This window comes from Eulemur rufifrons, chromosome 7 (genome assembly GCF_041146395.1).
Source record: "Eulemur rufifrons isolate Redbay chromosome 7, OSU_ERuf_1, whole genome shotgun sequence".
NCBI classification, from domain to species: domain Eukaryota; kingdom Metazoa; phylum Chordata; class Mammalia; order Primates; family Lemuridae; genus Eulemur; species Eulemur rufifrons.
In genome coordinates, this window is record NC_090989.1 from 77,087,475 (window position 1) to 77,110,471 (window position 22,997).

A 22,997-nucleotide genomic window follows, 5' to 3' on the forward strand; every position below is an offset into this window, starting at 1 on the left:
TCGATCGCTTCTGGGCCTTTTGGTTAAGATCAAGTGTACTGTCTGTTCTTATCAGTTTAATATATGAAACGTCCAAAAATTCTTTTTTTTTAAAAACGATTCGGCTTCTACCACTACTAAGCGGTGAAAGCCCCCACACCCACCCCCAGTCAGAGTCTTAAGTTTATTAACAAAACTGAGGCAGCGTTGTGATTTGTGATTTTTTTAACAGGAAAAAATATCTGTAAATCGTCTAGCACAGCATCTGGCACATAGTTAGCACTCGATGAATAAAAACTTATTAGAGTTTCGAGCAGAACTCTTTGATTCCCCCTCTGCCCCCAGTGTTGCTCATCACAGTAAACACACCACCTAGTTGTTCAGAACAAAACTCCAGATGCCTTCCTTGATTCCTGCATAACCTATCCAATTCTTACCTCTAAGCTTATCTTGAGCTTAGATATAACTCGAGATATAGCTTAGAGCACTGTGCCAGACAAACGGTGCTCAACAAATAATTGCTGTTGCAGAAAACTACTCTACATCTCTATTACTAGGTCTCTGGGCCAAGTCACATCATTGTTCACCTGGCAAGGCCTCCTAACTCGTCTCCTTATCACCCACTCTTAATATCTTACTTAATATCTTAATATCTGTTCCTTACTCTTGTCTCCCACCCCACGATTTTTTAAAAACATGTCAAATCATGTCATTCCCTGCTTAAAAGCCTTGAATGACTTTCCAATTGCAATTAGAATAAAATCCCAACTCTATGCTAGTTTACAAAACCTTGTAAGCTTTGTACCCTCACCTATTATACTCCTCACCATGTTCCAGCAAAACTGGCTTCCTTTCTCTTTCTTGAATACACCAAGCTCATTCCTACCTAGGGCCTTTGTACTAGCTGTTCCATTTATGTGAACAGCTCTTCCCTCCCTCAGATCCTAACATGGGTGATTCCTTTTTTTTTTTTTTTTTAACTCAGATATCAGCTTACATATCACCACCTTAGAGAAGACCTCCCTGACCAACCAATCAAAATTATCCCCTACTGAATCCCTTATTCTTACACTGCCCTATTTCATTTTTTCCATCCCCAGCTCTTCTGGACTCACACATTGAAATGCCAGTTTCGTGAAAGCATGGATCTCTAGACTGTGTTCAAAGATGTATAAAACAGTACCTTAGAACAGTGCCTGGCATGGATCTCAAATATTTCCGAATAGAAGTTGCTTTGACTGTGATCTTCGAATGGCTGGATTCTTATTCTTCAGGCCTCAGCTCAACTTCAGCACTACAAAGTGGCCTTCTCTGACGTCCAACCCCAATCTTCATAGCATTTACTGCTATCTGAAATTATTCCATTTTATTCCTTAATATGTATTGTCTGTTCTCCCTATTAAATTATACACCCCAAGAAAGCAAGGACCTTGTCTGTTTTGTTCCATTGTAACTTTAGTGCCTAGCACTGTGCCAGACACACAGTGATGCTCGACAAATAATAATTGCTGTTGCGGAAAACTAAGGCACAGAGAGGTGATGAAATCTGCTGGGGGTGGGGGGGGCGACAAAAAAAAAAAAAGAAATTTGGTCAAGGTCACTGAGCTATTAAGTGGTGTAGTCTGGATCCGAACCCAGGTCTATTTAAATCTGAAGCCCCTGCTTTCAGGAAGATGCCTAGTAGGGGAGAGAGGCCACTGTAAGAGAAACTAAATTGCATTTTATGATCTGATTTACCTTTGTATCTTTTACACCTAGAGACGCCATAAACGAACTAAGAAAGCAGGAAATGTCCAGAAATCATGAAATGGAGGTTTAAAGGAAGGAGTGAGATTTTCTGCTGGGTGGAATCCAAAAAAATCTTCATGAAGGCAGAAACTAGGAGGTAAAGCTAAGTTAAGGAGCGAACGCTAGGTGGGGTGGGGGTGGGGAGAAGGAGAGAGGGCGGCGCAGGGAGTGGCGGTCTTGCTTCAGACGGCCTGGATTTGAATCTTGGCTGTCTTGTATCACCACCTTAGGGGTGTGTTACTTTCACCTTTCTACGCCCTAGTTTCCTCATCAGTAAAATAAATGCACCTAAAGGGTTCTTGGGAAGACTGAAATAATACACATAAAGTTGCTTTATACAGTGCTCAGGTCATAGTAAACGCTCTATAAATGTAAACTGCCATCATCATCGTTATTATTACTGAGGAAAGCGTGCTGACCTTAACAGCAGCTATTGGCTGACCACAGTTATGTGAAGCAATAGAAAACTTCCTACTCCCCTAGGCTGAAAGGCGCAACACCAGAAAGCCATGGTCTGGCTCCAGGCCCCACCATCGAGATCTCTTGGCCTCAACTAAGTTTCTCCGAGCCGCAGAAGCGGCAACTTGCCGCTCTAGCAACGGGGTCCGCCGGCTCTCGGTGGTGCGAAGCCTCGCGCTTGCGCTGTGGGCCCGGCGGAGGCCGAGGGGCGGGCCAGGGGAGCCGGTAGCGGGCTGCGGTGGCGCGCGGAGGGTTGCAGTGGAGCGACGCCTGCCTTCGCAGGTAACTGCGCCCGGGCTGGCACCAGGGAGGGCGTTGTGGGCCGGTCAAGCTTCAGGCTCGGGCTGGGGAGACTGCCTTCGCGTTTGCCCAATCTCGGGTCGGCGGCGGACCCTGCCAGCTTGGGTGTCTGTGTTCCTGAAGCTTGGTCAGGCGCCTGGGCGGCCCACGCCCCAATCACGTCCGAGGTGGCGGGCCAGCCTCTGGAGGACCGCCATGGGCCCACGCCCATCTCTCGTCCTGAAAAACCCTAACTCCCGCGCACCTCGAGGGCAAGAACCCCAGTGTATGTTTGTTTATGAATTTAGCCCTGCCCAATCTCGGAGTTAGAATAGAGGGTTCATCCTCAGGGTCTGCACACATCAGGACAGGAGCTCAGTCCTCACAGAGCAGCCTGTTACATTTTGCAGAGAACTAAGGTCTTCCTCACCTAATTTTCATCGTCTGGTTTTACTCAGAACGACACCAGGCCAGCCCCATATTCGAAGAGGGCTGTCATTTTACCCTCCCACGCCCTTCTTTTGGGTTCATGCTCCCATGTTGTTTCACCTGGCCCTTAGATGGCCTCATGTCTAAGGCCCTTTATGCTGGTAATTCTCTTCTGGATTCGTTCCCCTTTTTCAGACTCTCCCAAAACTGGGTTCCCAAAGTACATTTGTACCAATGCAGTTCCCAAGTCAGACCTGAATCCTAGTCTAGGGCTGTGCCAACAGAGTATGTGTCCTTGGGTAAGTCCCTTAACTTCTCTAAGCTTCAATTTTCTTACCAGAAAATGAGGACGATCATATGTACTATATCTCCAGGTGGTTGTGAGAATGGAAGAGGTGAAAGATACTGATTATGCTACCTAGCACGTGGTAAGCACGTGATTGATGTCAGTTATTTTTTGAACAGATCATTCTGAAGAGAAGCACAGCTTTCTTAGAATCAATGCAGAACATAACATTTTTCATCTGTCACATAATTAATTTTTATATGATCTTTTTGGATTTTTTAAATGATGCTACTAATGCTAAGGAGTGCCTGCTGGAAGTGGGTACCATGTGAAATGATGGTACAATTTGATAAAATCATATGGAAAGCAGTGGGAATGTATGTCAGGAGTTTCAGAAATGTCTGTTACTTCATTTCACAAATGCACATCAGAAAATTTTCTCTAGGAAATAATTCATAATGCAAAAAATATGAAGAAAGATGGTAGTCATAGCGTTATTTAAAATAGTGACAATATTAGAACTTTTTATAATGAAAATTTTTGACAGACACAAAAGTAAAATAATGAGCCCCCTCATGCCTGTTATCCAGCTTCAACAATGATCAATATTTTGCCTATCTTGTTTTCGTGAAAAATCTTAAACCTACTAAGTGTCTAAAAATGGGAGAACAGTTGATTAAATCAGGGTATGTTTATTTAGAATGCATTGAAGCTTTTATTTGTTTTTGTTTTTATTTTGAGACAGATCTTGCTCTGTCACCAGGCTGGAGTGCAGTGGCGCAATCATAGCTCCCTGTAACCTCAAACTCCAGGGCCAAATGATTCTTCTGCCTCAGCCTCCCCAGTAGCTGGGAATACTGGCACTGCCACCACACCGAGCTAATTTTTCTATTTTTTGTAGAGAACGGGGTCTCACTTTGTTGTTCAGGCTGATCTCCAACTTCTGGTCTCAAACAATCCTTCTACATCATAATCCCAAAGTGCTAGATTTACAGATATGAGCCACCATGCCTGGCCAGAATGCTCTGAAGCTTTTTAAATAATACAGAATTGTATGTGTGATATTATCACAACTATGAAAATTCAAAAACAAACTAACATCTAATCTAAGTAGAAAAAAGACAAGAAATATTAACTAGCTGTCTTTTAGTAACGGAGACCATAGATGATTCCCCCCTTCAATTTTTAGGTATTTTATAAATGTTCCATAAAAATCATGTGTCATTGTTATAACAAAGAAACAACAAACAAAATCCAAAAATACTACACCTGAACTGAGCGTGATAGAGTACGTCAGAGTGGGTTCACTGTTAAAGAGAATAAATATGCTTTAACTTTCCTTGATCTGTATTTGCAGTCTATGTTTACATTAGCATTCTTGTCTGCTACCTCATATTGAACTTAAATGGTCAGCCGACACATGCAAATCTTTAACCAACTGTCCTCCATGTGCAAGTGATTTAACTCTGAAATTTTATTCCCCTTATTTTGACCAGTGTTCCTTCTCAGTGACAAAGTTTCCTGTGATAGGATTACTTCCTCCCCACCTCCCAATTCCTTTTCTTCCTGCACTATGCAGGGATCCTACTCAGACTGCATGCATTTACACACTCTTCCTAAAACAACCATTTCTAACAATTCAAGTAGGATAATTTTATCACAATTTTTTTTTTGCTCAAATGGACTGTAATGAGATCTGACCAAAAATTTATTCTGCTCTTGTTTGATGAACTAGAGCTGCTTTTTAAGCTCATGATATAGTACATTTAACACAGTTAAGGGAAGGGTCACCTTCCAAGAAAATGTATAAATGAGATTTGTTTCAAATCAGTTTATGAAGAAACTTTTTTTCCTAGGTATGCAAAGAAGCCTTTTCACCCAGATGTCCTTAGAGATAATATGGATCAGTCCGGAGTTCTCCTCTGGGTGAAAGCAGAACCCTTTATAGTGGGTACCTTGCAGGTCCCCCCTCCATCCAAGTTTAGTCTTCACTATCTCAGGAAGATATCCACCTACGTGCGAACCCGGGCCACAGAGGGAGCCTATCCACGCCTCTACTGGTCTACATGGAGGCACATTGCATGTGGGAAGCTGCAGTTGGCTAAGGACCTGGCATGGCTTTACTTCGAAGTATTTGATAGTCTTTCAGTGAGGACACCTGAGGAGCGGCTGGAATGGTCTGAAGTTCTGTCCAGCTGCATGTCTGAGGATGAAGTGGAAAAACAAAGAAATCAGGTATGGATTGATTGTGTGTATGTATGTTTAATTACTTTGCGACATAAACCATTCTTAATTTTGGTACTAGCTGTATAGTTTGAAGTTTTAGGTTAATAACCATTTGTGATCTCAGAATACCACTTGAATTTTAGCAGTTCCAGTTTGACAGTATTTAATGTATTCAATAAGTTAGTCCTTACTTACCAATCTTTATTCATCTACTCCCAAAGCACAGGAACACTGTAATTGAAAGAGGGAAATATTTTCATTGACTTTGAAAGTATTTTGATGAGTGTTATGAACCATTGATACATTACCATGAGAGCCCCTGTTTTAAAATGAACATCTGCTATGTGCTGGGATTCAAAGATAATTAGGATAGCATCTCAGCCCTTATGGAGCTTATAGACTAGTAGGGGAAGCTGCTGTGTAAAAAAGTGCTATCCAATAGTGTGATTTGTACAATAATAAAAGGCAGAAAATTGAGTAAAGAATGATTTATTCTGGTGATCAGGAAAGACTTCACAAAGAAAGTATATTAATCAGAGTGACACACAATCCCAGAATTTGAGTGGCTTAGAACAATAACAGTTTATTTCTCACTCATGCAGCAGCCCAACACAGGTACCCCCTGGTTAGACGAATCTCTGAGCTGCTGTTGTCCAAGCAGTGACCCATGATCCATTATTCTATCATTTGGAGTCACAATTATATTAATCAGCTTTGCTGCCATTAAAAACAAACAAAATGAAATTCTAGTGGTTTACTGTAACAAAGGTTTATTTCTTACTCATTTTACCTGTAGGCTACACTTTAGCTGTGGCTCTCTTCCAGGCTGTGTGTTGGCTCTGTATGTCTTCTCATTTGGGGCCCCAGGCTGAAGAAATAGCTTCTGTGTAGGCCATCCCTATTCTTGTAACAGAAGGAAAGAGTAACAAAGGCAGGAGGAAACTCATGATGCCTCTTTATTTTCTTATTTAATGTATGCAACTTGAGTTTGAGGATAGTATATACCACAAAACCATCACCACCATCAAGGCCATAGACATACCCATCATCTCCCAAAGTTGCCCCTCCCTCCTTTATTATTATTATTTTGTGTGTGCATGTGTTAAGAACACTAACATGAGATCTACTGTATACAATATAGTATTATTAGCTACAGACACTATGCTATATAGTAGATCTCCAAAACTTAATTTTCTTGTATCACTGAAACTTGGTATCCTTTGATCATCACCTTTCCATTTTCCCCTCCTCCCAGCCCTTGCAAACACCATTCTCCCTGTTTCTATGAATTTGACTGTTTTAGATTCCACATGTAAGTGCAATTATGCAGTAGTTGTCTTTCTATGTGTGGCTTATTTCACTTAGCATAATATCTTCCAGGTTCACTCATGTTGTTGAAAATGGCAAGATTTTCTTCTTTTTAAGGTTGAATAATATTCAATTTTGTATGTGTGTGTATATCATAGTGTGTGTGTATATACACACTGTATATATAGTGTGTATACACCGCCCCCCACATTTTCATTATCCATTCTTCTATTGATGGATATTTAGGTTGTTTCCATGCTTTGGCTATTGTCAGTAATGCTGCAGTGAACACGGTAATGCAGTTATCTCTTCAAAATCCTGATGTCAATTCCTTTGGATAAATACCCAGAAATGGGATTGCTGGATCATATGGTAGTTCCATTTTTAATTTTTTGAGGAGCCGCCATACTGTTTTCCATAATGGCTGTACTAATTTTACATTCTACCAACAGTGAACCAGGGTTACTTTTTCTCCACATCCTTGCCAACACTTATTAATCTTTTGTTAACAAGTGTGAGGTGATAAATCATTGTGGTTTTGATTTACATTTCCCTAATGCCTTGTGATGTTGAGTACCTTTTCATATACCTATTGGCCATTTGTATATCTTCTTTGGAGAAATGCCTATTCAGGTCCTTTGCCCATTTTTTAATTGAGTTATTTTTTCTTGCTGTTGAGCCATAGGAGTTCATTATATATATTTTGGATATTAATCCCTTATCTCATATATATATATATACACACACACACACACACACACACACACGTATATATATGTAGTTTGCAAATATTTTTCCCCATTCTGTAGATTGACTTTTCATTTTGTTGATTGTTTCCTTTGCTGTGCAGAAGATAATCCCACTTGTTTATTTTTCCATTTGTTGCCTGTACTTTTGGTATCATATCCAAAAAATCAATACCAAGACCAATGTCAAGGAGCTTTTTCCTTATTTTTCTTCTAGGAGTTTCACCATTTCAGGTCTTTAATCCATTTTGAGTTGATTTTATATGATTTAAGCTATGGGCCCAATTTCATTCTTTTGCATGTGGATATCCAGTTTTCTTAGCACCATTTATTGATGCTTTCTTCATTTTGTATTTTTGGCACGATTATGGAAAATTAGTTGACTGTATATGTGTGGGTTTATTTTGGGGCTCTCGTGATGCCTCTTAAAACTTTTGCTCAGATATGACGTACACTATGACTACTTTCAATTCCCTTGGCTGATGCTTTGTCACATAGCCAAGGCTAAAGTCAATAAGATAGAAAGGTAAACTACCATACAGGAGATAAGAAAAATCCCATGGCTATAGGTAGGGCTGTATAAGCCACTTGGAGGATGGGTAAGTGAACAATTGAAAATAATGATGCAATTTGCCACAGCCATGCCCATTAGGGCCTCAGAGTCCTTTGCTTCCATTTCTTTTGGGAGAGTTTTATGGGTCAGGCTTGAAAGTGGTAAATATAAATTAATCCACATTCCATTGACCATAACTCTGTTATACCATATCTAACTGCAAGGAGTGGGGAGTGGGAAATGCCATCTAATTTTGTGGCCAGGAAGAAGAGAAAAGGTATTCAGTTAGCATCTAGCCAGTCTCTGCTTTATGGGGTAATATCTAAACAGAGTTTTGGAAATTGAAAAGAAGTTTATCAAGCAACCAAGAGGGGAAGGGTATTACATTTATTCATTAATCAAATATTTATTGAGTGCCTACTGTGTGCTATGTGTAGTATAGATACTGTGGATACAGAAATGAATAAAATGTTTAGGGATTTCCAAATTTTTTGAGTGCTTATTGTGTACCAGATTCTATGCTAGTTACTAGGGATATAAAAATGGAAAAGGCAAGGATCATACAGTCTCATGGGGAGACTGTATGAAAAAATAATGATAACATAAGAAATAATTGTTAAAAATGTATATAATCAAGGACTTATGCTGAGTGAAAAAAGCTAATCCCAAAAGGTTACATATTATATTATACCATTTATATAACATTGTTGAAATGACAAAATCCTAGAGGTGGCAAACAAATAAGTGATCGCTAGGGGTTAAGGAAAAGGTGTGATTATAAAAGGACAACATGAGAGACTCTTATGTTGATGGAAAATTTCTGTATCTTGACTGTATCAATGTCAGTATCTTGATTGTGATATTGTACTATAGTTTTGTAGGATGGGTAAAGGGTACATGGGATCTCTCTGCATCAGTTTTTACAACTGCATGTGAATCTAGTTATTTCAAAAGTTTAATTAAGAAATAAAAAATTTATAAAATATATAAATTCATGGGGCTTGACATTGAGAGTAGATTGAATAGATTTGGGTAATCTTGAGAATCTGTACTTTTAAGTTCTTCAGATGGTAGTGATTTTTAGCCAGATTGGGAATCAGGGAGAATATAGCTGTACACCCAGATGTATTACTTCATTTTTTTGCCTCTCCTGTTTGTGCATTGGAATGGATATATGAGGATAATCAAGGGCTTCAAATTGTGAGTTTCAAACCAAAACCTTCCTTGAATAAGAAATGACTTTATGCATCTATCAGACTAGTAGTATTTTTCTCTTTAAGTCAAACACCCCTTTAAGAATTTGGCGAAAACCAGCTGGGTATGGAGGCACGTGCCTGTAATCCCAGCTACTCAGGAGGCTGAGGCAAGAGGATTGCTTGAGCCCAGGAATTTTGAGACCAGCCAGAGCAACACAGTGAGACCCCATCTCAAAAAAAAAAAATTTTGGTGAAAACCTGAAGTCTACTTCTCCACAAAATGCGCATACAGAAAAAAATATATACAATTTTGGACGTTGCACTGATACCCTAAACTTTCTTGATGAGTCTGTGGGCCTTAGGTTAAACCTCTGTGTCTTCACTAAATTTCCTTCTTCCTTTCTTCCATTTATTCATTTATTTATTCAAATTACTAAGGTGGTTTTTTAACTGTAACTTTAAATTTCTGAAATAATGTACTTTAAAAAAGTGTATACTTAATCCTTTCCCCTTCATCAGTTTTGGGAGAGAATTTCTATGGCCATAGATGCTATCCAGCTTTCTGCAAAGGTAAATGACTCCACTTTTATTAGGCTTAGAAACTGCATCTCCATATCAGAGACATACATATCAAATGCTAGCAGTGTTTCTAAATTGTTTTCTTAGAATCAGCAAACTGTTGTGAATTTATTATGTTTACTTAGTTGTAGATTAGTGATATTGTTTTAAGATGTGTTTTACTTTTCTGCTGACATTGGGTGAGAAAAACGTTTTTTTAAATAAATATGGCATGTACTCATCATTTATTTTCTTCTTGGATAGATTTCAGTGGACACCCTACAGTTTCTGCTCTTCTTATACATACAGCAGTTAAATAAGGTCTCCTTGAGGACATCTTTGATTGGAGAAGAGTGGCCTAGTCCCAGAAATAGATCTCAGTCTCCTGACCTGACTGAAAAATCCAGTTGTCATAATAAGGTACTGTTTATATCTTGGTCTCTTTCTCTAAAATGGGCAATTTGTGAGGGAGATGGTTCACCTTCATTAAAAATTATGTTGAGATTTTTTACATAAGCTAGTGATTTGATGGCTTGTTTTGTTTCTTTTTACTTTCTCTTAAATTATAAAACAAAATCAATGTGTACAGAGAAGGGTGTATAGAGAAGTGATTTTGATACACTACTTTCACTGATATAAAAGACACTAGCATGATTTTTGGGCAAATCGTTCACTATATTCTGTTAGCATTCCCATTTTTGCAAATGTTAATGAATTTGAGTCTACTCGTTTGACTAAAATAGGATAAACAAAAAGATATGTTTGCAAAGCCTCTTGAAATCTGAAAAATTTTCTATAAAAATATCTTCTCATATTGCTTAATCATGCTTAAGTACTTATATATGATGTGACAACCTAGAAGTTAAATTTAACTGCCTCGCATTGTGAGTTTTAGAAAATGTCTTATTGCTTTTTCTTTCTGTTTTTGTAAAAAAAAAAAAACAACAACAAATGTTTTTACCTGTTTTTGCGGAAGTATTCTGAAAAACTTTAAAATGTAGAACTCAGTATTAATGCCATATGCAGGCTGTTTTACAATGTTCTGAGGCAAAAAAAAAAAAAACCAAAACTCTCTGTTATTTGGCACTTTTATAATCTCTTTTTAATAAATCTGTCCTCCCTTATATTCCATGATGCTATACCCCCTTGATTTGGCTTCTGATTCTTCCTTCTTACCTTTTTTCATAAATTTCTCTCCCCCTGATCCTTACATGCAGCTATTCTGCCTGTGGCAGTTTCCTCACTCAACATATTCATTCAAGGTAATTCTTTCTATTCCCATGACCTCATATATCTCAATGACTCCCAACTTTGTCTTCATCCCAGAATTCTTGCCTCATATTTATCCCATCACGTAGTTGCCCTAGCTATACCTGAAATTCAGAATGTTCAAGTCCAGATGTATCAGTGATCCCAGTCATTGCCTGCTCTCTCAACATGTAGTTCCTGCTGAATGGGCACTAGTAGGAGATGGTGTTTTGAGCCAAGGCAGTCTGCAGTCTTATCTGGCTCTATCACTTAATAGTCACATGACTTTAGGCAAGTCAATTAACTTCTCTAGGCCTTGGCTTCTCCTCTCTAGATGGGGATAATAATGCCTATTTCCCAATGGCTGTGAGAGTTAAGTAATATTACCATGCGACTTGTTGCATACTAAGCACCAGTAAATGGTGACTCTGGTTTTGTGTTATAGCATGACCTTTCCAAGCAACTGATAGGACCAGGGATAGACACGTGTTGCTATGTATTTGAAATTGCTCTGATTTGAAGTGATGACCTGGGGCAGTCAGTCCCCCCAGGTAGAAATTATGATTTGGTGATGAGTGCTTGAACCAAAAACCCAAGTGGCATTGGGACCAGAATAGCCACCATACTTGGAGGTGACCTGGAGTTATGAGGGACTAGAAACTCTGAGGTAATCAGAGAAGCACAGGATGCTTGTCGTCAGAGAAAAAGAAGAGAATGGAAGAGACATGCAGAGAGACACTGGCCCCTGAAAGAGAATCAGATTCTGGTGGCTTCCCATTTCCAGTTCTAACTTCATTTGGGAGATGACTGAGTGTCCCTACAGTAAAATCTCCCTTTCCTGGAGTTAACTTGTACTCCCTATGCCAGTGAAAGTTGCCACCAGCCCACCCATGCTCCTTTCTCGCCACCCATACCCAGTTAGTTGTAAAGTCTTACTGATTCTGCCTCACTATGACATTTTAAATTTTTCCCTTTTCTTCTTCTTACCTAAGCTTTTTTATCTAATGACTTTTTTTTGCGTTGATTTCTTTAATTAGGTTCTAGCTGGTCACCCTGCTTTAGTCTATAGTCCACCTACCACACTGGAATTTATAAAATACAGTTGGATTATATCTATCTCCTGTCTAAACTCTGTCAGTGAATCCTCCTTGTCATTGTTGGGTTCATACTGAATTCTGTGGAGCCACCATATGGCCTACTTTGAGGAGGAGGAATGCAGTGAGAGGGAGGAAGAGCAGATTGAGGCTGAGGACAGCTTACTTTGATCTGTTTTCTTTGGCATCCAGAGGAGAACTTACTAAAAAGAAAAATAAAAGATATAGCTATTTAGAAAATAGTTTGGAAGTCCCTGGCATACAAAATAAAATCCAAATGTTTTAGTATTTCATACAAGCTCTTTCATGATTGGTCCCTGCCTACTCTTTTAACTTCAGCTGTCACTTCCCAGCATGCTTCCTATACCCTACCCAGAATTTTCAGTTCTCTGAACATAGCAGGTATTTCTACTCCATTGGGCCTTTGCATATGATGTTCCCTATGCCTACAATGCCTTTTTTTTTTTTTTTTTTTTTAGACAGAGTCTCACTCTGTTGCCCGGGCTAGAGTGAGTGCCGTGGCATCAGCCTAGCTCACAGCAACCTCAAACTCCTGGGCTCAAGCGATCCTCCTGCCTCAGCCTCCCGAGTAGCTGGGACTACAGGCATGAGCCACCATGCCCGGCTAATTTTTTTGTATATATATATTTTAGTTGTCCATATAATTTCTTTCTATTTTTTAGTAGAGACGGGGTCTCACTCTTGCTCAGGCTGGTCTCGAACTCCTGACCTCGAGCGATCCACCCGCCTCGGCCTCCCAGAGTGCTAGGATTACAGGCGTGAGCCACCGCGCCCGGCCTACAATGCCTTTTTTCTTACCTGTTTGCTTAACTACCAGCATCAATCAAGAATCTATTCAAACAGCAATCCAGTGTGATTTTTTTCTCCCAGGTGGAGTTGTTCCTCTCATGCTCATAGAACATCTTTATTGATCTCTGCTGTAGGTCTTATCTCACTGTGTTGTGGTTATTTGTTTATACTGTCTTCTCATGAGTTCTTTGAGGACTGGAACTATGTCTTAATCAATTTGCACGTTTGTCACTTAACATTTTTCATGTCAATAAGAGGTGCTTAGAAAATTTCTATCAAATGAATGGGTCAAATCACTAGAACATCTGCCAACTCAAAGCTTATTCCCAAAGCTATAATTTCTCTTAAGTCAAGTCACTGTAAGATCAATTGCCTCATTTCACCTAGTAGAATTTGAAATTCCTTCTGTAATTGGAGAAGGTAAATTAAGAAACCTAGTGTTTCATTGAATGAATGTCTATGATGGTTACTTTTATGTTTGATCTGAAACTTTTAGAGTATGTACTAGCTCTGTGATCTTTATCAAGTTCTTTTTACCTTTCTGTAAATCCATTTCCTCATCTGTAAAATAGATATGATAATGGTGTCTATTCTAGAATTACTGTTAGGATTAAATATGTTAAAGTATGCATAGCACTTAAGGTGGAAAGAGAATCTATTTATACCTATCACATACACAAAAAACTTTGTTTGCTTTTTCAGTTTTCTTGAGAGAGAGTTTTGCTCTGTTGCCCAGGCTGGAATGCAGTGGCATGATTATATAATAGTTCATTGCAGCCTCAACCTCTTGGACTTAGTGATCCTCTTACCTCAGCCTCCCAAGTAGCTGGGACTACAGACTTGCACCACCATGCCCAGCTAATTTTTTAATTTTTTGTAGACACAGCGTCTCTCTATGTTGCCCAGGCTGGTCTTGATCTCCTGGCCTCAAGAAACCCTCCTGCCTTGGCCTCCCAAAGCGCCAGGAATACAGGCTTGAGCCACCATGCCTGGCTAAACTGTGTGAGATTTATAAGCCACCTAAATCCTTTTTGGGGATGAGGCAGAGAATAAATACAAAATAATTAAAAAATAGAAGTTTTAGATCTTGTGGAATGTCTTTGTTCTGTTAAGAGTGCTTTCTTTTGATTTTTTTAGAACTGGAATGATTACAGTCACCAGGCCTTTGTCTGGGATCATCTATCAGATCTTCTTGAGCTGCTTTTAGATCCAGAACAACTCACTGCATCATTTCATTCGACCCATAGTAGTCTAGTATCTCAAGAAGCTGTTGTGGCACTCAGCTTTCTTATTGAAGGTACAGTAAGTAGAGCCAGGAAGATCTATCCACTTCATGAACTTGCACTGTGGCAACCACTGCATGCAGAAAGTGGCTTTTCAAAGATCTCTAAGACTTTCTCCTTCTACAAGCTGGAAGCCTGGTTGAGATCCTGTTTGACTGGGAATCCATTTGGTACATCTGCTTGCCTCAAGTCTGGAAAGAAATTGGCTTGGGCTCACCAAGGTATTTTTTAATATTTTAATCTATATTAAATTGAATGACTAGTTAAGGAACCGAATGTTTTCTAGTGTATTAATGATCACACATCTTCTGTGGAGGACCTAAAAAATAGTACTACTATAAAAGAGAAAAAGAGAACATCTGTCTTCTGTATATGACTTTTTCTCTCAAGGCAGCAACAATCTCAGAGAGTTAATTTATTCGTCAAGGTTCTCTTGGTCGCAGTTAACAGAAACACCGACTGTAGTTAGTCCTCTCTTTGCTCTGCTTTTCTCTTCTCTGACTCGCCTTCACGCTGTCACACTCACTTGCTTGAGGCTTTCCTATCTTGTATACAACACAGCAGAATTTGGCCATCTCACGGTAAGAGAGTTCGTAGAGAGATATTGTCTTTTTAGCTGCATAGGCATAAGCAGAGTAGATGTTTCTAAATTGGAAATCTAAATTTTTAGTAGAGAGAATATTGGGTTACATCAGGTATCCCTGAGGATTCAGCAGTGGCTAAATGGATAGGTTCAGGTGCCATATAACTCCTGGGCCTAGGTACAAGTTTAAGAGACACCAGTAGGTGTCTATACTACTGAGGCAAGTACTGGGCAAAATGAATGGGAAAAAAATGCACTAGAATATACTTCTGCAATCTCTGAATTGGAAGATAGAGAAAATATTAGGTTTCATACAAATGTGAAAAAAAAAGTTTTGTATTAAATTTTTATAATTAAAAAAAAACAGAAAATGGTTGAACAACATCTATAGAATCTTGAGCAAAAAGATTGTAATCCAAGAATTCTGTATCCAACTAAGCCCTAACATGAGGTGTAAGACTCTCAGATATGTAAGGCTCCCGTAAATATATAAGAGAATACTACATAATGCTTGATGTTCATAAAAGAATATAGGTTCAAGAGAGTTTTTGAATGTTAAGATAGGCACTAGTAGGAAAAAAGAATGTCCAGCCTCGTAAGGATTGTACTAAAATGTTAACAGTGATGGAGAGTAGGATTACAAAACTTACATAATAAAAATAAACAATAAGAGTTATTTTAAAAGAACGATAGCATACTTATGTGACTGTTCCACATTTGGCCAATATTGTTTACAAGGGTGTCCCAGTGGCTTGCAGGGAATTTCAGCCTGAGAAGCCAGAAGCCAGTCACATAATGGTGAGACTATGTTAGGATGGCAACTTATACATATTTTTTGAGTGTTAGTGTGTGCAAGACACTGTATTTGATAGGAAGGTGTGCTCTTAGGTAGTAATGATCTTAGGAATAAAGACATGAACTCAAACAGTATTCACAGAATAACATGGTAAGTAAATTAGGGGTGCAGTATTAATATTATGGCAATTTAGAGAGGTGAATTATGGTTGGGATGATAAAGTAAAGCATCATGAAGGAGAAGATACTGGAGTTAGGCCAGCTCTGCCACTTACTAGCCATATGATCTTGGGCACATTACTTAGCTTGAAGAGTAGACGAGAAAGAAATCTTTGATCTATAAGCAATCTTAAATGGCTTAGAGGTTTTAAATGTTTTTCATAAAAATTATGAAATAGTACAAATACAGAAAAGAACAGAGAATGGTATAGAAAACACCTCTTTTCCCAATTCCCAGATCTAACATTTTTCCCCTCACATGTAGTATCTAATTTTAGACATGTATACACATAAACATGTGTAACCTCATACGGTTGTTTGTTTTCTTTGATTTGAAACTATCTCATTTATTTATATGTTTTCTTAAATAGTGGAAGGAACAACCAAAAGAGCTAAGATTGCTTGTAATACTCATGTGGCCCCTAGGATGCATGGCATGGTGGTGATGAGCCAGGTTTACAAGCAGACGTTGGCCAAGAGCTCAGATACTCTGGTGGGGGCACACATAAAGATTCATCGGTGCAATGAGTCTTTTATATATCTGCTCTCCCCCTTACGGTAAGCACAGTCTTCATAGCGTTCTGGCATTTTGACATTTTCTTTGGACTATGGCCCTTTTTTTTCCATCAGAGAATAATATTTTAGTCAAATAGTTTTTATCTTATTCAGAGGAATTTATCTCATTTTCTTTTTTCAGATCTGTGACAATTGAGAAATGCAGGAATAGCACCTTTGTCTTGGGCCCTGTAGAGACTACTCTTCACCTACACAATTGTGACAATGTTAAAGTCATTGCTGTTTGCCATCGTTTGTCCATCTCTTCTACCACAGGGTGCATCTTTCACGTTCTGACGCCTACGCGCCCACTTATTCTCTCTGGGAACCAGACAGTAACTTTTGCCCCTTTTCATACCCATTACCCAATGCTAGAGGACCATATGGCCAGGACGGGCCTTGCTACAGTGCCTAACTATTGGGATAATCCAATGATTGTGTGCAGAGAAAACAGTGACGCTAGTGTCTTCCGGCTCTTGCCACCTTGTGAATTCTATGTATTTATTATTCCCTTTGAAATGGAAGGGGACACAACAGAGATACCTGGGGGTCTTCCATCTGCATATCAGAAAGCACTTGGTCAAAGAGAACAGAAGATACAAATCTGGCAGAAAACTGTGAAGGAGGCTCGTTTGACAAAGTGAGTGTTTTTTAGAAGTAATAGTTTATGTGAAACTCCATGGAAAAACAAATTAATCTGTACATTTTTATAGCTGTGCAAAAGTAATGAAAGATATATTGTATCTTTTATGAAGGCTTAGATTTCAGATCAGTATTCTAGGCACTGTTGGGTTGAGGGATGGGAGTGAGTGGATACTCAAGTATTGGACTCCCTTGTTTTAAGAAGCTTAAGTTTAGTTGGCAGATTTAAGAGTTATGTGAATCAAAGAAAACATATATATAATATGCCACATAATTTAAGACTATTCTAAGTACCTTCTAGGTACTAACTCATTTATTCTTAATAATAATTCACTATTAAAGATGAGAAAACTGAAGAACTGAGAGATTAGGTACTTTACCCAAAGTCACACAGGAGCCAGGATTCACACCTAGTCGGCATGGTTCCCGAGGTTCTTAAACGCCTCTGATGTCTTTATCATTTTCTTTCAACTATAGTCACACCATATCATGTCATAGTATATCATACAATACAATAATAACATTATAATAAAGTGATATAAAAATGGATGACCATTGAAAAAACATCCTTTTAAAGAAATTCTGTTGTTCGAATAAGCTTCTGATATTTAGGTGCTTAGATTTTATTACACATGTGAAAAACTTATACACGTATGCAGAGTATGGGATATGGTAAGCACTTGATAAATGTTAACTCTGAACCATAGTGTTTTCAAGTGGTGAGATCCATGGTGACGCTAGAAACAATAAAAATAGTCAATTTGACTTTGGGAATATAGGCAGACAGAAATCAGTTTGAAAACGGACTGCCAATAAGATCCATTTAAAAGTGCTTAGATTTTGTCATTTTCCTGCTCTGACCCCTCTAATGGCTTTTAATCATATTTGGAATACAATCTAAAATCTTTACCATACCTATCAGGCTCTCTTTTCCTCATTTGCTGCCATTCTCTTCCTCATTTACTCCCTCCCAGCATACAACAGTCTTCTTGCAATTACTTAGTCATTGCCATCTAGCCAAAGACTGCTGGGAACATATGTAGAACAAACGTGGATTGTAATGACTCATTGCAAGGAACAAGAGAACTGTGTTTTATCTCAGTGAAAGTTTGGGGATTTTGTCTCGTGTTAGGGGATTTGGGGGAGGGTTCTAGGAAGCAGGGCTATCTGGGACTGAGAGTAATTCTACGATTTGGTAGCTTCATAATTTTTATATCTAAGGCAGGAGGAAAGAAATGGAGCTAAAACTGTAATTGTAAGGAAGCAGCAGTCACTCAACCAGGAAAGGGAGATGTTTGGTCATTTTTGTGGTTTAGACCACAAATTTTTTTTTTTTCTGACGGGGGGCAGAGGGTGTCTGGAATGAGATATGATTATGGAGTGGTCTTGTTCTTGTTATGGACTGTCATAATCCTGGAGCGGCTTTGTCTTATGTTGGTATTCTGTGGAATTGCTTGCATTCAACAGAAGACCACCACAGCCAGGCCAGGTCCAGCTACACCAGGGCCTAGGATAGTGCTAAGCTAGCTCCTGGCTGTCAGGAGCTACCCTTTTCTGTCTTATTGTGCACATGTTAAATATGCTCCAACTTTAGAATCTTTGTCCTTTTTGTTTCTTCTGCTTGATATGTTCTTCCAGATCTTCATTTTGCTTACTCCTTCACTTCATTCAGACCTCTGCACAAATGTCATTTTAGAAAGTTCATCTCTGTCCATTCTTTTTCTAAAATAGCATTTCCAATATTCTCTATTCCTTTATACTGCTCTATTTTTCTCCAAGGCACTTATAACTGTTTAACTGTATGTCATATATTTATTTTATTTGTCTTTCCTGCTAGAATATATGGTCCACAGGGGCATGGACTACATAGATCCCAACATGAGTGGTCCCTCGGGTCGAGTAGTACCATCCAGCCTGAACAGAAGCTTTGTCTCTTCTCCTTTCTTTATACATTTATCCCCATCAATCAGAACACTACCCAGCATTCACTTGCTCCTCAGTAAATACTGACAATGAATAAGTCTTTACAAAGAGAGCATTGTATCTGACCAATCCTTTTTGGGTGGTGGAGGGTGGTCTAGTGTACTCTAAACAGAGAGAGAACAAAAGGATAACTAGAAATAATGAATGATTTAATTGTTATCCCATTAAAGTGTTATGTAATCACTTGGAATTAAATATAGATGAATTAGTGTTCTTATGTTCTTTCTGCTTTCACTTGTGATTTTAGGGACCAAAGGAAGCAGTTCCAGGTACTTGTGGAGAACAAGTTTTATGAATGGTTGATTAATACAGGACATCGCCAGCAGCTGGACAGCCTTGTCCCTCCTGCAGCAGGCTCCAAACAAGCAGCAGGATAGGGATCCTACATCAAAACACTGGTAGGCATTTATAATGTACACCACTTAAAACATTCTTTTGGGGAAATCTTCCAAGTGTAAAAAAAAAGCACAGAATATTATATTATTAAACATTGCCAAATGTTTTCTACCAGTATACACAGACCTTTACATACCCATATTTTTATTACCATATTTTATAGTGAAAAGACTAACCAAAATGGAACCTGTAGAATTTTGGGCAAATATAATAGCCAAGTTTTAACTTTTTTGCCTTTTGCCTGGTACAAGTTGTACTGTCCAAAGATAGTATAACTTTTCCCCACACATGGCTTAAAGTTTAATTTCCTCTTTCTAACACATCTTCGCTCTTTCCCATCCCTCCAAACCAGTTCATAAATTAGCTGATCTTTGTTGATTACACATAGGAGCAGTAATAACCAGAATTAATCCAAATGAAAATTTGATTACTAAACACTAGAGGATCATAGATTAAATAAAAGAGAATTAGGATACAAATAAATTTACTGGAAGTTATTTAATCCAAATATATGCTATTCTTTTCTTAATAGAAATTAGTTTACTTTGGTATTTTAAAACATGAACAATAGAAAAATGGACAAAGGTCATGATTAGATAGTTCACAGAAAAATATTTACAGACACAAAGATGATCACTTAAAGAAATGTAAGATGTTGCTTTTTATTTATCAGATTGGCAAGGATCAAAAACTGGTTGTACACAATACTAGCAAGACATTTCATTTGCCACTGTGAAAAGTATAAATGTATGCAACCCCTATGCAGGATATTTTGACAAAATTAAAAATACAAATATTATTTGATGTAGCAGCAATTTCACTTATTAGAATTTATCTTACAGATATACTTGTGTATGTAGAGATCTATTTAATTTTTAATTTTATTTTTTTAAATTGACAGGTAAAATTGTATGTATTTATTATGTACAACATGATGTTTTGTTTTTTAAGAGATGAGGTCATGCTATGTTTCCCAGACTGGCCTTGAACTCCTGGGCTCAAGTGATTGTCTCGCCTCAGCCTCCTGAGTAGCTGGGACTACAGGCCCATGCCACCAGGCCCAGCTGATGTTTTAAAATATATACATATTGTGGAATGGTTAAATCAAGCTAATTAACATATGTATTACCTCACATAGTTCTCATTTTTGTTGTGACAACATTTAAAATCTACTCTCAGCATTTTTCAAGAATACACTATATTATTGTTAATTATGTCACCATGTTGCACATTAAATCTCTTGAACTTATTCCTCCTATCTAATTGAAATTTTGTAACTTGTAAAGATCTGTTATAAAAAGATGTTTGTTGCAACATTGTTTGAAATAGGTGTAGACTGGAAACAACCCAAATACTTCTCAGTACAGACTGATGCCTAATGAACTGATTCATCCATACCATGGAATGCATCTTCAAAAATAATGAAGTTTATCTGTGTGTGCTGATACTGAGTGATCTCTAAGCTCAGGGGGAAAAGTAAAATGTTGCTTTGTGTGTGTGAAAATAGAGAGGGATTATCAGACATATTTATATACTAATTATATGCCTAAAATTTTTGAAAGGATATAAAGAAATTGTAAACAGTGTTTGTCTTTGAGGAATGAGATCGGGTATCTATCTAGGGTGGGAGAAAACTTACTCTTTGTTTTAAGATACAATCACATAATATGTGAATTAAAATTCACCTTTTTAAAGTGAAGAATTTAGTGGCTTTTAAATATATGCAAAGTTTGGGCAACCATAACCATTGATAAATCCAGAACATTTTTATCACCCCCAAACTAAAGTCCATTGGCAGTCACTCCCCATTCCTCCAGCCTTCTATATCTCCTCTTCCCCTCAGCCCCTGGCAACCACTAATCTACTGTATCTATTCTGGACATTTCATATAAATGGAATCATACAACATGCGGCCTTCTGTGTCTGGCTTCTTTCACTTTGCATGTTTTCAAGGTTCATCTATGTTATAGCATGTATCAGTACTTCATTCTTTTTCATGGCCAGATAATATTCTGTTGTGTGGATCTGCCACTTTGTTTATCTGTTCATCTGTTGATGGACATTTGGGTTGTTTCCACGTTTCAGCTATTCTGAGTAATGCTGCTGTGTACATTTGTGTACAAGTTTTTGTGTAGACATATGTTTTTATTTCTCATAGATATATATCAAATAGTGGAATTGCAAGGACCTATGTCTCACTTTTTAAGGAACTGGTTTTCCAAAGTTGTGAAAATGTGTTCTTTATTATTTATTTTACATACTGTTTACATTTTTAAAGTATGTATTATTTTTTTAAAAAAAAATTTTTACAACATTTAGTTAATACATGGTGAGATTGAGAATTAGAAATCTCATGGGGATTATACAAAGGAAATGGTAAAAATTTTACTTTAAGCCTGCCAATATTTTAAGTCTATGTATGAATTTCTTCTATTATGAACTTATGTGACACCTAGAGAAAAGGAATATAATTAACTTAAACTATCATCTGACCTTGATAATTTATGTGATTTTGTAAATGCATGGTTCTTTTTCTTATTATTTTCTTGAAGGCAATAGAAAATTGTTACTAATTTTTCTCTTATTGTCTTCAGGGCACTGTGGAAGCACGAGGATGAATAGAGGATGGTGCTCATCTTGAAACTAAATTGGGAAGGCACTCTTGCTGCTTCAGAGATGTTGGGGCTTTTTCTTCCTATTTAAGACTTTTTGATTTTCCTTCCATTCATTTATTACTGTTTAGGTTGAATTTTAGCTAAACTTCTGACTTTCATATAAGCATATTGTTTATAGAATATCAGAAGACTCATGTTTATGCCAAAATGAAAAAGTTGATGAAAGCAGTCTTGTATATATGTTAATATTAAAGTGATTGAATATAGATTTGCAAGTCTACTGCCTATTTTAATTTGTATGATGAAAGGATTTCACCCTTTCTAGAGTTAAATAAGAGTTTTATAGTTATTTGTAACTATTTAAAAGGAAATTGCTACTTCTTTTAAAAAATAGAATGAAAGTATGATTTATTGGTATATAAATATGGTAGAAAGTTTTATATGAAGATATTTTAGTCCTTAAAGTATGAAACTTAATGAAATTGTGTAAAAATCTTTATTTTTCATTTTATGTTTTAAATTTTCAATAAACTAAAGAATAATTTTTTCCTTTTGAAAAAAGATAAAGTTTTAATTTTAGAAAAGGTTTCCAGTGTCATTGTGTGACATATCAAAGTAAAATTTACATTTGATTGGGAAAGCCCTGTTCTTGAAGATAAAGGAAAACAATGATCAAATTAGTGAATGAATCAGATCACTGATAAACATTGTTTCATATGCTCACTGGCCATTTAATTAGTAATTATATCAAAAAGGGCTTGTTTTCATATTTCTAAAGTAAAAATTTCCAGAATGTTAATTCTAATTGAAGTTTTCATAGTTTTTATTTTAAGGTGAAATTCAAGCAAGTAGAGCATTACCAAATAAACACTGGTATAACAGAAGTGTATTTTGGAAATTGCTATTTGTTAATGAAATTAATGGTATTAATCAGATACTTTCTTTAAATTTTATAAAATTCAGAAAA

The 22,997-nt window shown here is 37.5% G+C and overlaps 1 protein-coding gene and 1 pseudogene across 3 annotated transcripts; both read left to right on the forward strand.

Annotated features, from left to right (window-relative positions):
* Positions 1–3: 3 nt before the first annotated feature.
* On the forward strand, positions 4–116 carry LOC138388672 (U2 spliceosomal RNA; annotated as a pseudogene).
* Positions 117–1,839: 1,723 nt separating this feature from the next.
* Positions 1,840–22,356, forward strand: TBCCD1 (TBCC domain containing 1). Of its 3 annotated transcripts, none has more exons than XM_069472802.1 (8): positions 1,840–1,864; positions 5,077–5,455; positions 10,072–10,227; positions 14,097–14,463; positions 16,211–16,397; positions 16,537–17,034; positions 19,267–19,417; positions 22,010–22,356. In XM_069472802.1, the coding sequence occupies exons 1-7, from the start codon at positions 1,845–1,847 to the stop codon at positions 19,394–19,396; spliced, it is 1,737 nt and encodes a 578-aa protein (XP_069328903.1). In that variant the 5' UTR covers positions 1,840–1,844; the 3' UTR covers positions 19,397–19,417; positions 22,010–22,356. The 3 variants fall into 3 exon arrangements, with proteins under 3 accessions (XP_069328903.1, XP_069328904.1, XP_069328905.1); XM_069472803.1 differs by having other exon boundaries at positions 10,117–10,227; XM_069472804.1 differs by lacking the exon at positions 1,840–1,864 and adding an exon at positions 2,458–2,508.
* The last annotated feature ends 641 nt before the right edge of the window (positions 22,357–22,997 follow it).

Coding starts and splice junctions, on each gene's coding strand:
- TBCCD1 (XM_069472802.1), top strand. CDS start 1,845: ATGAAGGCAGAAACTAGGAG. Junction 5,456..10,071: donor TGGAAAAACAAAGAAATCAG/GTATGGATTGAT, acceptor CTTCTTGGATAG/ATTTCAGTGGACACCCTACA. Junction 16,398..16,536: donor TATCTGCTCTCCCCCTTACG/GTAAGCACAGTC, acceptor TTCTTTTTTCAG/ATCTGTGACAATTGAGAAAT.